General features: G+C 33.1%; 1 protein-coding gene across 2 annotated transcripts in view; it reads right to left on the bottom strand.

Annotated features, from left to right (window-relative positions):
• SGCZ (sarcoglycan zeta) overlaps window positions 1–15,515 on the bottom strand; it is a 177,369-nt gene that overhangs the window by 18,099 nt on the left and 143,755 nt on the right. For both annotated transcript variants that reach the window (XR_008840326.1, XM_056489730.1), the window contains exon 5: window positions 9,164–9,236. Coding sequence is in view for 1 of the 2 variants with exons in the window: in XM_056489730.1 (XP_056345705.1) it covers window positions 9,164–9,236 (73 nt within the window). In the remaining variant the exon portion in view is untranslated. The remainder of the gene's footprint in view (window positions 1–9,163; window positions 9,237–15,515) is intronic.

Genomic DNA, 15,515 nt, shown 5'->3' with positions numbered 1-15,515 from the left:
CAACATTGTAATGCTCATCCCTCCAAGGAAAAGTGCATTATTACAATAGCATATGGAGAATTTGCTTTCCTTTCAGATTTACTGATGGCCTGTCACAGTGGCATTTACATCTATGAGTGGATCCTATTCATAGAATTAATTTTTCTTTCCCAAACAACAAACTGCTCTGATGGAGAAGGTAACTACTGCTATTATTAGACAGAAACTACAAAACTGTAGGAAAGATAAAAAGGCTTTAAAAACGAGTTTTTAAATAATATAATTGGTCAATTTACTAAAAGTGATGAAGCAAGATGATCTATCCAAAGCAGAGAAGAGCTTTTCCTATTTAATTATCAGTAGTTAATGTGAAAGAAAAGATAAATTTCATAAGATCAAAGCCATATGAATTGGAGCTGGAATAATGAAAGAAGGACTGCCAGAAAATGAAACTTTTAAAATATCTTGAATATGTTCCTTTGAAGGTATTAAAATATTTCTCATCAGAAATGCAGAAACATTTTTTTCTTCATTTTGTATTTTCTGTTTACAAGCTGACCTAGATTGTATTTGGGAAAAATAAATTAAAATATGAAGCAAAAGAAAAGGTTTCCTTTTGAGTTTTAAGCAATATTTTAGATTTACCTCTGGCATATCCCTCATACTCACATGGGATAAAATTTATCTATGTTAATTTTTTTTCTGTTGGCTAGTGGGAACTCTTTCTTAAAATAGAAGGAAATAGCATATTCCCCTGTGTAGAAGCAAATAATTTATTTGCTTTGTGTCTATTTAAGCCCTACATCCAACCCATGCTATTTAGTAAAACTGATATAAACCTCTACCAATTTAGAATTGCTATCCAAAGCAATGAATTAAAAATATGTCAGCTAGAGATCTCACATTTAAAACAGGTATATGTTTCCCTTTTATTGACATCTTTATATTTGGGTTCAAGGAATCAACACTTCCCAGTATTTAATTTTATACATTAGTCTTGCCAACACATATTGTGCTTTTTTTTCAGTGAGCATAGGAACCCTGCTAGGAAAAAAAAAATGTTTTGCAAATATAAAACCAATGGAAACTCTACACATTTACTTGGTAAGCCTTTTGTAGATTTTCATGAATTAAAAAAACTGTGCCACTGATCTTGCTACTTGTAGGTCAAGAGTGTTGGCAGACTGTGCCTGTGGGTGTGTATGACACACAAAGAGGAGAAGAAGGGCAAATGGATGTGCCAAATCTCTCTACTCCTCTTCCTACTGCTATATTGGAAACAAGTACCCTCAACCCCAAAATCTCAGAGAAGGAGGGATCTTCCTCTCCTATGAGTGAAAGAATTTTGTTCCAAATTAGCATTAGGAATTTTTTCCAAATAATTTTGAAAAAATTATAATAATATAAAACATACAATAATATAAAATATACATTCTTTCAATTTCTATTTTATGAAGAGTTGGCTGTCCTGAGGCTAAAGTTATTTCAAGTGTCCTCCAGTGAGACCTAGAATCCTTAAAGGAGTCCAATGAGACCTGATGGTGATAGAGAAAAATAGGCTTTCCATTCAGTCCATTTTTTGGAAGTCAGGTTGTTACATAAAGAATAGCTAGCAACTATTTTGCTTCTGGTAACAAAAATCTTAAAACTTTATATTAAGACATTGAACCTATTCAAACAGTAAATAGCTACATTTGACATTAGAGTGGGAATGATACGAAAATAAAATTATCTTTCAATCATTCCAACCTTATTACTTATACTATTTACAAGGTGATACATGCACATTTTACCATATGTATATAAAAGTGACTAAAATATTTTGATACATTTACATGTATCAAAATATGCACCTCTTCAATATGTATATGAATCATTGCCAGAATGCTAATACCTTTTGAAGCTTGTTGCATTGGGATGCTTTTAACAAATTGCTTATGTTTTCAGAATGATGTTTTTATTATTATTATTATTGAAAAAAGCAGTGGGAAATTTGGAGGCATCAACATTCTTAATATTGTGTACTGATCATCAGATTTTCTTTATTAAGAAGCAAAATTCTCATATGTTTATGGGACACTAATCCTGGGCATGATTTATCTCTAGTTTTTATTTTTTTACAAAACACACAACTTTTAAGTAATAGAGAGTTAGATAAGTGTTTTCTGAAAATAGCATTGGCCTGAACCAATAAATATTAACCTTTTTTCCTCCCAATTTCCAATTGTGCAACTCATGGATGATAAAATTAAACAAAGAGGAAACTTTCTTGACTTAAATCAAGATGGTAGAATGGCATTCAGTACAGCATTTCATGTTATGCCCATGCTCTGTATGTCACTGACTGTGGCATGTGTCAGCATGCCCTTATTATAACTTCTAAAACTCTCACTAATCTAGAAATTCACTGGGCTCAAAGGTGAGTTCTAATTGCCCTGTACATGCCATAGATTTAAATCTAATAGATCTACATTTTCATAGCAACACTTGAAACCACTGAATAATTTAATGCTATTTGGCATAGATGACAAATCAGAAAAAACAATTTACCACATAGGGAAATAAAGAATCTCTTCTGAGAATATACATATAAAAGAAATATATTACTGAAGAGGAATAAAAAGGACAAAAAGGTCATTGGGGAGTTTTTCATAAGTCTTGCTAAAGGAATAGAAAGAGTAAAGAAGCTTCAAGGAAAACTGAGAAAGGCTGGAAACAGCAAATATTTAATGCAAGAGCTTGACTAAATAATCAGATGATATGAGGAAGGTTAAAGAGAACTTAAAGCAAGATTGTTTTTTAGCATGGGTCAAGGCACAGCCAGAATAGCTAAAGACAAGGAAGCTATCAAAACCAGAAGTGATATTAAGAAGAAAATGAATCAAAAATGTAAGTGGCATCTCAGGCAGTAAAAAATCATGCAGTCAACTAAAATGAAAACCTTTGAAAATCGAGAAAATTAGTAGAAATGTAAGGTTTAGAACATGAGCTTTTGTTTCTTAGAGAAATGTTAAAACATGCTTGAAACTTCCAGGCTGTGAGAAAAAGTTATGGATGTGAGACAATCCAACAGAGTTGCTTAAGGATAAGTGTGGGAAAAGTATTTGTCATAGTCCTGACAACTTAGATCTACCCCATTCTACCCTAAATGTTTCCCTTTGCATTATCTTCCTTATTTTTATTCTGGCTTGAATCCCATTCTACACATGCCCAGCCTTTCTGTTAAACATTCTTACATGAGGTTTATCTTCTTTACAGAAATAGCTCCGTTACCTGAGTTGTCTTTCAGAATATATTTCCTTAAAATAGAAATCTATCTTGTCAGAAAGAGATTGAAGCAACATGCCCACAGAAAATGCTCAAGTGCTTGTCAAGAGTTAGATCTGAAGATAAAGTGCCTGGGGGAGTCTGAAGAGTCTCAGGAAAATCATTAGCTTCCTGTGATTAGGAAGTACCAGTCCAGACCACCTGTAATTATCTAATGATAATCTCTATATTGTTTCTCTAAGGGGTCTCAAGCTGATATAAACAGTTATATTTTAGCTGAGGCAAACTGTGACATGGCTTGATCCACATTTTTTAGATAACTGCATCTCATGGAAAATTATTCTGCTGAGAATCCTTTGACAGGTTCAACTTCAAACTCTGCAGATTAAGCATAGCAGAGGCCTTGGAATATACTTTCCAATGGCTCATATTTGGATTGTATTCAAACATTCCAAGAAGAAAATTAAAAAAACAGTTAATCATTAAAAAAATAAAAAAATAAAAAAATTAGAAAAGGTTTGGTGAGTTTACTTTCAGTCACTTTTTTAAGACAACTGCCATGTCCAAACAAACTAGAGTAATATTTTCACTTTCTGCAATACAAAATTGAGTAGTAGATTGTGAAGAAGTCAAATAGCTTTTTAAATTCTTTTGGCAGTGATTTCCATCTTGAGATACAACAAATGAGAACATGTGAATTGGAGGATAAGACATGTAAAACCATTAATTCTCTCTGGTTAAAAGCTATCTTTCAAGTTCTCTGTATAATTACATATATATATAAAACAGGAGCTGTTTGGTGGACTGCAGAACTAATAGTTGCATAAACTCATGTAGTCCCTGTAACTTCTGAGCCTGCTTGTTCTTATATCCAGTCTGTATGAGCTCCAGATCCCTCACAAATTATCAGGGACATGAGAGAAGAGAATAGACAGACACACAGCAAATTTAAAAAGCCTTATTTTCCTGTGAAAGTGGTTAAACAGCATAGTTGAAAATGGAGATACTCCCAGAAAGGGAAAAGGAACAGCTGGAGTGAGGAAAAAATATCTGTGGAGAAATTTAGTATAAAGAAAGACTAAACAAACTAAAGATTGCTCAAGTGGAAAACAAAATATACCAGTAGTCCTTTTTAGTAGTGCATTAGTAAGCCTTTCACTTGGAATCAAAACAAAGACATGAAGTGAAAATATGATGTATGCTACAGCAGCATTACTTAATGGCATATAGCACAATTTTTATGGAATATGAGTAGTATATCAAATCTTGTTTCATCAGAAAAACCACAGCAAAATGGAGGTATGGTGGTATGGTGAAACAAGACTGTATTTAGAGTCCAAAGCAGGTCAGAAATGAGATTTGGTATCTCTAATATCTCCTGGACTTGGAGGACTGTTGCTCAACTTCTATTTAAAAAGACAGTGAAACACTTCTACCCGCAGTATCTGTGAAAATGAAAACCTTGAATAAATTGTGGGCTGTTGTGCCTAGTCCTAGGCTGGACCTACATGAAATTAGAATTAATTAAGCAGCAGCTTGGATCTGGAGGCAGTGTGAAAGTACCACAGTGGAAACAAGCCTTGCAGGAGCCAAGGGCACACAGGAGGGCACCTACTGAAACCTTGAACATCTCCCTCTGGCACTCTGAGCACTCCCTGCTCATGCCTGCTCTTGGACAAGACTGAGCTTCATGCAAACAAAGACCCTCAGGTCCTTCACAATAACTGCAGCTAAAGCTGCCATGACTTTCATTAACTCAGCACCATGAACATGCTTTCTACTGCTACAAGCTTTAGATGGGTTTTCAGATGAGGTTGACAGGGTGATATATTTAGCCTCACAACCCTGTGCAGGCTGGGACAGCTGCACTTGGAGCCCATCTGTGACATGGCATAATCATAAAGCAAATAAAATCATCAGCCCAAGAGAAAAGGATCTGGTGACAGCAGCTGAACATGAGCCAGGGTGTGCCCAGGTGGCCAAAAAGGCCAGTGGCATCCTGGCCTGTACCAGCAATAGTGTGGCCAGCAGGAGCAGGGCAGGGATTGTCCCCTGTGCTCAGGCTGCAGTCTGAATTCTGTGAGTTCAAGCCCCTCACTGTGAGAAGGACATTGAGGTGATGGATGAGGATCTGCAGACACAGGAGTGGCTGGAGTAGTTCAGCCTGGAGAAAAGGAGGCTACAGCATCCTAAATTAATTTTTCTCTCTCTTGTAATAGTAATATTCCTATCCTTTGTATCTTGGTTCCTGCTAGAGCCTTTTCCCCTTCCAATGTCAAATATAATCATCATCACTGAACACTAAAGCAAATTATTCTTTCAGTTTAAGAGCCATACTCAGCTGTCATGTCTACATAGCAATAACAACCACTCATAACTGGCTTTCTTCTCCATTACTTCAATATTTTTAAAATTTTATGTATATATATATATTTTTCAAATTTTAGTATACCCATACCTGTTTTTGTATCGACATGTACGTTAAAAAAATATATTTTCAACAGCTAGTGATAAGACAAAGCAAACAAGTTTCTGTCAATACGCATGCCCAAACAATTAAATAACTAGTGTAAATTATGAAAACAAAAATGTTACTTATTTCTATTTTATTAAAAAAAGATCATGAAAGTAACTAAAATCTGACATTATTAAAACAGCCTAGGAAGGGAGACAGGTTTTTTTACTGTATTTTCTACCTTTTGATGAGGTTATTTGATTTCTGGCTAAAAATAGATGAACAGTCATGGTGATTTTGTCACTCTCAACCTGCCCAGATGACCAACAAGTTAAGGTCAAAATTTCTGATGTGATCTCTGGCTTTAGGCATTTACAAAATATATACTTTGACCTATTAGTAAACCACTCCTTAAATGTCACAAAAGGTGTCTCTTACAAACCTTTAGACAGCTCTGAGTGAACCAGACCTCCTGTGCAAGATAGGACTATTTTTAATTCTTACTAGAAGAAAAGTAGAATCCAACTATCTTGCATGGTTCCTTTCCACTTGATCAATTTTCATCTCATTATTCCCAGCATTAGCTTGCAGGATTAACTGATAGTGGTGTGCAAGGCATGACACTGAAGAGAAAAAAACTTTTAAATTTGATCTTGCAGTTATCTCCAGAGGACAACAACAAATTAATTCATCCCCTTATTAAAGATCTTATACAGGGCAAAGTTATCTGTATTTAACTACAGTCTCTCTATTTTGTGCATGGATATTGGCTATTAGTGCATCATATTTTAATGCACTATTGGCCTAAAACCAGTATTTGGGGAATATATTGGCAGTTTAGTTTTCCTTACTGTGTTCCTGTGAGAAACAGGAGTGAGAGAAACAGGAAGATTAAATTATTAAGATCTAATTAGTTTTTCTGATTCTAATGCATGATTCTTTTATTCTACTTATTCCAACTAATGAAAGTCATCTTTAATTAGTATTAGGGATTTGACACAAAAGCTTTCACAAATGATTGTGTATTGCACTGTATGCAAGCTAAACCTTTCCAGCATTATTTGAAAATGCAAGAAAGGAGAAAGATGTGACCAAAATGGTTGGACACGTAGGAATGAATTATATAAGTACTCAATTAAAGTTTATTTTTACACAACAGATTTTTAGTAGTAAATATTAGGGGAGGTTCTCTGTATGAAGACATCAAAATCTGGCTACAGAACTAAGTGTCTGAGGCAAGGTTTAGATATGTGGAGCTGATGTGAATCTGACTTTATCTTTTTGTCTTCCTAAATCCCAGGAAGTACTATGATCTTTGTGGGTATGAAATCTTAGACCAAGTTTTCTAGTTATGTTTTGTTCAGAGTAATCAAAGTGGCCATTCCTCCAGTTTTAAAATATTCAGTAGTCAATCATTTTACATATACAAGGCTATGAATACATTTCCAGCATATTTTATTTTGTGATTTGCTGTCAAATTGCATCCAAGAGTGTCCACTGAAAAAAAATGAAATTAATCAACTTGGCATTAAGTTTAACCATCCAAAGACACAGGGATGCAGCACTTGGAAAAATACTCTAGGTGATTTTGGGATTGCCATTATTGGACACTTTGGATAAGTTTATTCTAAAATATTAAAAAGCAATTATAACCCAGACCAGCCCACTGAAATGTCCTAATAACAATTGTCATAATTTTAAAATTGCTAAATTGACTTGAGAGTTTTAAAAAAGAATATGATGAAATCCAACTACTATAGAGGAGCACATGTATACAAAAACTTGCAGAACTTAATATAGACTGAACATATTAAGAATAAAACACTTAAAAGTAAGCTAAGTTTACTTGACCCAACTCCAAGGCTGTCTGTTTCTTCAATTTTTTGCATAAAAGGCATGGGTTAAAATTATTATTATTAATGAGAGGGCAGAAATTTGAATGTCAAATGCTTGCTAATCTAAGTCCATCCTGGAAAAATGAACTGAGGTAACAGTGGAGTTGAAAACATTAAACAACAATAGGAATCATGGCAATGAATAAAGACAAGAGACTGGAAGGGTGAATGTCCCATTAGTGAATTTCAGATGCAATGTGAGGTGATTTTAACCTTACTTAAATTAATCCTGAGGACACAGGATTATCTGTTTTCCCTCTGTTAATATTATTTAATGATTAGGAAGAAGTAGAGAAAGCAGTGTTTCCACATTCTTTTGAGTGAAACAATTTCCAGCCTCTTACCCAAATAATTGGTCCCTTGAAAAAAGAAAAGCATGTTATGTTTCTTCTTTGATTTCTGCTGAACTTCCTCTGATTAGAGCTCATAGCACCTTGGTTATTGTCACTAATAAATGCCTTTACAATTATTTTCTACAAAGGACTGAAAGGATTCATGGAAGGGGACACAGAATTTTAAGATATAAATCCAGCAAATGGGGTCCTCTGGAAGAACCTAAAACTACACATTAAAATGTTTAGTGTAAGTAATCAAACACAAGAATTTTCTTCACACACTCTGTTGCAATGGTCAAACTTATCCACATGTTCTGCTTCCTGAAAATGATTTCTGCAACTGTTGTTGGTCCATGTTCCTGAATGCCTTTGCAAAAGTAAGGCTGAGCATTTAACCATACATTTCTGTAGCAATTAATCAGAAATGCTTCTGGGCAGGCAAAGAGATAGTTATATAATGTTCAAAAATCATAGTAGAATTGAGTCAAAGTCTATATTATTTCTCACCAGTTCTGCTGGGAGTAACACAAGTAACACATCCATATAAATCACAGATAAGTACTTAGCTGTCCACATACATGCACTCAAAAAAAAACAAACTTTCACTTTAAACCTAAGTTTTCTTTTCTACAGATTCCTTAGCAAATTTTAAACCTAATCTTTTACTCTCTACTGATTTCTCCACTTCTTTCACTATGTACAGAAAAAATTTACATTTAGAAATGTCGCCTCACTTGGTAATGAATTTTTGAAAAGTGTGTGAGTTAGTATAAAACACCAAATAACCCAGAAACACTGCTAAATGCAAAAATCAGGGACTTTTTAATTTAACTTGACCTATATATTCTGTAACAGCTCATAAAAAATCAAACAACTGGTCTGATGCTATTGAACAATATTACATACATTGGACCTTAGAAACACCTGAATATTCCAGTTTCTAGGGAAAATATATTTCTCAAGAATTCTACTATAGGAGGCAAATCATATATAAAAAAGCACTGTATTTTACAGTTCATGTGCAAGGAGTTTGTGGGAGTTTTTTGTCTAGTTAGAACAAACTGGAGTCTATCAGTGTTTTTGATTCTATGAGTCATTAAACAGCCAGTTAAATATTACCGTTATTACCATACAGATATTTTTATTTTAATCTTTTAATCTTTCAATTCAGACTTTTTTTTTTTTTTTTTGAAAACACTTGATTTTAAAACAACTTTTTGAATAACACCTACTTGAGGTCTTGGGAAGGTTCTGCTCTGATATGGGGTGTCTCCACAGAGTGCCCAAACACTGCCCCTTCCGTGCCTAAAATACATAAATAGAATACAGTATAATTACTTGGGAAAACAAAACCACATCAAATATATTAAAATATATGACCACAAATTGACACTATTAGGAAAAAATGTCTGATTCAATATTTTATTAATAATTATAAATGTTTCTTCATATTTACATCTTCATTCCTATATCAAAATCTGGACCAAAAATCCTGTAAAACACTGGATTTTTGCTTTTTCACATACAAATCTGAAACACTTACAGACCTAAATTTCTCAGAAATGTTTTGCCTGAACTCTTGTCTCCATATTTTGGAGAACAGCTATTTTACAGAGAATGGAAATAATATCATAAATTTGTGTGGCAAAAACACAGTAGAGAAATATCTGCTGTATTTTACATTCTGTTTATTATCTCTTAAATTGAGATGCCAAGCTTTTAGAAGTTTTGAGATAACTGTCCCTTGCCTGAAGTTGCTGGCTCAATCTAGATATCTGACAATTTCAGAGTTTGTTTTCATCAGATCTTTCTCACTGAAAAATTTTATTTTCATGGAATGTGCTTTGGGTTGTGTTAGTAGTGGACAGTGAAGTATCTCCTACCAGTCATTTAAAATCCAGGCAAAGAAAATGGATAAAAATTTTCCAAATCTGAACTGCTTCTCTGCTGAATTTTGATGTATATTACTAGGTCCAAGTTGAATATGGTAATTCCACAGTTTTCATCAGACAACCAAGATTTTTCATTGAGAAACTCTTCTTCAATTAAAAAAAATAGGACTCTAGTAAACATTCACTGAAGTTATTTGAAAAAAGACAATTCTTTTATCAATTTTAAATGCATCTCTTGAAAGAAAATGAGAAAGGGAGGGAAAAAGACAAAAAAATAAAGATCTTTGTTCTTTGTTAAATTAATAGAAAACTCAAGGAATTTATATGTAGGGAACAACACTATAAAATCAGCATTTCTCTTCCCTCTTCCCTCTAAGGACTGAACACATAAAAGTTATTTATACCCCTCACTTTACATTTAATAGATAGAAATAGCCTCCATATATTTTTAGCCATTTCAAGTTTGCCTCCCCTTTTTCACTTGCTGAACAATCATCATGCCTATCCTTGTTTACTGATTTATCCAATACCATTGTTTTTGTCATCCACCTATATAAATTTTACTTTCTTTCTCTGAAGATGCTTTACTGGGCATTGTGTATGTAGAGTGAAAGTCTTTCCAACACAGAACCTCCAGCAAAGGTAAAAGAACTCAATAAAACCTGTAAAACAGGTAATGCATTTATCTTCTATCAAAATAAGATCAAGGAAACTGTCTGGGATAATTATAGCTCATTACTAAATATTCATGAATTAATTGCTATATTTCAAGCAGAAGGTTTCTTTTGTTCTGAGACTTGAATTCTGAGTAGACCTAAAAATATACCTACAATATCTCATAGTGGGTCTGCAAGAAGTGCTCAACAGAACATAGGCATCACTCTAATTGCTGCAAAATTTAAAATATAATAAAGTATTTTCAATTGTTAAAATATTTAAATATTTCCTAAACTTTTTTAGAAACTAGATATTAAAGAAGATAGCTATTAGATACTTTTACAGTTAACCAATTATATTTATTTAGTTTCAAACCCTTACCAGGATTTGAAAGCAGAATGAGGTTATAAATGTCAATTTGGTAACATTATTTTTTAGTCTTAAAGGGAAAACAGCCTGAGCAAGAGGCAAAAAACACCAAGATAAGCAAGCTTCAACATGGTAATAATTTTCTAAACTCCAACTTAATTAAAATAAAACAAAAATGAAAACGACCAACTAGCCAACCAAAAAATCCAAACAACCCTACTCCACCCCCCAGAACCTTAATTTTAAAGTGGTCTACTAGCATGGAGTATTGAAGACAGGAAGAGTAATAAACTAAAATCCTCGTTTTTCTATCTCCAGAAATCTATTTTCTTTACAAATATTCTGGCAAAGAACACTGCAAACAACTATATTACAACTGCTCTTTGAAGAACACCCAAAAAAACCTTAATAAAATCCAATTTCTATAACCAAGGTTTGATGAGTGCAATGGGAAACCACAGGAGGAAAAAACCCAGCATCTCTTTTTTCCTAGTATTATTCCTAAATGTGCTGTGCAGAATCTGTTTTTAAATCTGGCAATGACTTGAGGTTCTCTTTCCTTGAAAAGACTGGAATAGCAAGCATCTCTCTATAGCCAGGCCTTTTGTCACTCAAAATAAAGTTCATCCCCATTTAGATTGAAACTATCTGGGGGGGTGAATATGCAAAATCAGAGAGTGTGTTTCCAGATTCCATTCATCTTTTTCATTAGTAAAATGAAATGCTTTCAATGCCAAGGGTCCTTTATATTTTTGAAGGTGGCAATGGGATATGAAGATGTAAATAAGTGAGCAGAATTCAGTCTTTACTTAGGAGAAGACCATGCCTGCAATATTTGAAAGGGCATTATCAATGCAAAGATGCACAAAATTCACTGTAGTATGAGTTTGACATTAAATTAATCAGAAGTGCCAAAGGTAATATCAGGCACAATAAAAGTTAAAAGTCAGCTGGCTATAACCCAGCTTTAGTATTTCCTACTTTCAGCATCATTTTTTTTAAAGATGAGAAGATATTTTTTCATTAAGAAAATAGAAATTTGAAAGAAAGATCAAGTTTTTCAAGCAGACTCACAATCCAGGCAGATAGAATTAAAGACAAACTGATATAATTAAATAAAATATATTTAAAGCCAAAACCAAACCACATATGATCATTTTGCTTTTGAAAATGCAATGTCAATGTTTTTTTCTTCTCATACAGCCTCAAAATCAGAAGTATAACAGTTCTTGTGGTAAATGCTTTATCCTTAAAAAAACCCCAACTTTTGACAAGTTAAAGAATATTTCTAATTCCATTTATTACATATTGGAATAAAAGTATACACTTTCAATTATCTTGATTTTAGTAAGAAAGGTGAAAAAGATTAACCAACCAAAATTTACTGATATGTTTCCAGCAGTTAAACAGTAGGATTAAGAAAATAGATAATAAACAGCATTACTAAAAAATACAGAAGAAAAACTATATTATCCTTTTTTTTTTTCCATTTACTTTATGGAAATCTGTAGTAATTTGATGAGAAGTTGAACCATGTAGTTCAGTATTCTTAAGAAATGTTACTATGAACATACCTTCTAATTATATAACTAAATAAATATAACTATGAAATCAAATTTAAATTCCATAGCATTTTTTTTTCTAAATAAAAGAAATATACTTTATGTATTTGATAAGTTAGAATGTTAAAATACTTATTTTGACAGAAATAAGAGGATGTTCTAATAGCTGCATTCCCAGACTTACAGAATTATAGCCAAGACCTACTTTGACATGAGTGAAATTCTAGTGAGAGATTAATGCATAGAAAAAGGGAATATAAAAAAAAAAAAAAAAAAAAAAAAAAAAAAGAAAGGCTGGAACCTTAAGGCTCTTTCAAGTACAGCACTAAGGGAAGTAGTTAGGGAACTGAATTCAAAGGAACATGAGTTGGAATGGATAGCTATAAAAGCAATCCTTTTAGAGGAAATATAATCACAAGGCCACAGAGTAGGGGCAGAGGATCTAAGATCAAAACTAAGTTTGAGCAAAATTACTCACATCTTCAGCTTCCAGTTAAAGAAAATGAGTTAAGTAGACTTCAGTAAGAAAGAACTATCTGTGCAGCCAAATTACAGATCAAAGAATGCCAGTTGTTATATATGCTGATAGAGGAAACTCTGTAAACAGCACAAGTCAGGTAAAAGGCCAAAAGTTCCATTTATAGAGAAACCCTTTCATGCATAGCTGATTTATAAACACCAGACCTTTAAAAAACTTCTTTGACACAGAGCAATTCAAAATTACCCTTTTGCTACAAGCAAAAACAGTCACACATTCCTGCTGAAATGGAACATTCAGAGTTCAGAAAGACTAGTGTACACTACTAATTTCTTCTCAACTTATGGGTTTCTGAAATTCAGCCTTTGAGAAATGACAAGTGTCATAAAAAAATGTAAGTGCAACATTGGCATTTTTTTTTTGATTATATTTGTTTATGTATGCTCATGCTGAGGGAGTTTTTCCATTTATTCAACCAGCAAATAATCCTTTCATACTTTCTGAATAGTTAGCATACATAACAAAATGGTACCTTTCAGTGGCTTTGTAAGTGACTAGGATGAAAAGATTGAGCTGGGTTGGTTTTTTTTAGTTTTGGGCTGGTTTGTAGGGGGAACTTTTTGGAGTGTGTTTTTTGTTTTGTTTTGTGAAAATAATGCTGGCTGAAGTGTTGGTAAGGCAAGAATAAAAACTAAAAAGGTATTTTGCTGTGGAAAATGGCCCACATATTACCATTATCCCACTCCTTCACATCATTCATGTGAACAAATCACCTGAGAATGGAACTGTGAACCATTTTGATGTGTATAAACTACATGCCATTGCAATATCATGAACACAGCTCAGTTTTACCACCTTGATCTTTCACTAGGTTTTTCAGACATCAAGTAAGAATTACTGAGATTATGCAAGTACTAGGTTGGAATGCCAATTTGTCCACCAAGTTACAGACTTTAAAGAGGGGTTTGTAAAATATTTATTTTGGAAACTTGCAATTTTATTTCTTGCATATTAATTAGTTAAGTTAAAGCATTGACATTTCACAGAGGGATAGATAATCAAATTTTTGACTATTTAAGAGACCTTAAAAACACAGACTATGTGTTTTATGTTTAGAACTTTTATGTTCTAAAAATTTAATTGCAATAAGAAACAAAATTCCTAATTCCTTTACCGTGTGTGCATAGATAAAAACGGTTTTTGTGAACTTTGAAAGCTGTTGTTCAACAATAAGGCCTTGGAAGAGCTAATCACTGCCAGACTGGAAAAAACCCCCAGAAATATTCAACTATGTAAACCAATGATCATTAAAAGGTGACATAAAATTTGGTTCCTTCTTTTGTAAAAGTCCTGTTATTATAGCTCATTTTGGGATGAATAGGAATGCAGCTTCTGGCCTTCATTTTGGTTGTGCATCTCTTCAAGACTTCCAGTTTTTTCAGTTACTTGAAGTGTAATTTAGCTAGGTGTTTGAATTAAAAAATATGATTCAACTATTTTTGCAATGGAGGTGTACATGACTAAAATGAAAGTAAGTTATTTTTGGGAAATATGATTGATGTGATTGCTGGAATTTCAATCTTGCAGACTCCCTCAGAAGGAAAACTGACTAATGCTAAATGATGAAGGTTTTATATATGACACTGATGTGGCCATATTTGAGGCATATATATGTATATATATATATATATATATATGTGTGTGTGTGTGTGTGTGTGTGTGTGTGTGTGTGTGTATATCCTGACTAGATGGAGTTGTTTACTCACAAACTGAAGCATGTGCATTGAAATCTTCAGTGGTAAGTTGCTATTAAAAAGAAAATTCTAAAGGGAGTGATTTAGACTTATTACTCAAAGCCCTCGAATATGACTAATTTGTGCTGCATATTTTCTTTAGTAAAGCAGCCTTACTAAAGCAAAACTTCTACTAAGCCTTTCATTTAAATAAGAAGAACAAGTTCCCCAATAAATTAAAATTCAGCATCTTCAGTGAGCTAAATTTTGATCAAAGCAAATTGTGACTTCAGGAAATACTTGCAAAATTGCAACAGTCAGTATTTATCTTCTTAAATAGCATCTTAACTTATTAAGTACAAACATTTGAAACATAGATTCCTAATGGTGGGCACTTGAGATACTTCTTGTCTTGCAATGCAAATGAAACTGTTCAGTTTCTTATCCATAGCATTGTTTGAAGGCTCACATCCAAAAACTAGGTTTGGCTACCACTTGATTCACTTTTCTGAAAAAGTAAATCTATTTGAATAAAATCTAGACTGAGAATAGCAGTAACATAATTCAATTAATAATTGGAAATGGCTATTCTTAATGCTCCCTCTGAGATGAGAAAGCCAATAAATGTAAATGAAACTGCCAAGAACTCACATTAAATTTGATTAGTTCCTCAAAACTAATATAACATTCGAAACATGGATGAAATTTATATATATATATAGGGGGTTTATAGAATAGAGGTTTTAAAAACATAATAATTTCTGTAATATCTGTTACTTTTTCCCCCTATTACGTATGGCAGAGATACACATGACAATAAAAATGATGAAATACAATCATTTTCTGCTTGAATTGATCCAGTCTCCTTGAAACTTTACAACAGCTAGATATAT

The sequence above is a fragment of the Oenanthe melanoleuca genome, chromosome 4 (genome assembly GCF_029582105.1).
Source record: "Oenanthe melanoleuca isolate GR-GAL-2019-014 chromosome 4, OMel1.0, whole genome shotgun sequence".
NCBI classification, from domain to species: domain Eukaryota; kingdom Metazoa; phylum Chordata; class Aves; order Passeriformes; family Muscicapidae; genus Oenanthe; species Oenanthe melanoleuca.
The sequence above is the reverse complement of the archived record's forward strand: the minus strand, read 5'-3'. Positions and strand labels throughout refer to the sequence as shown.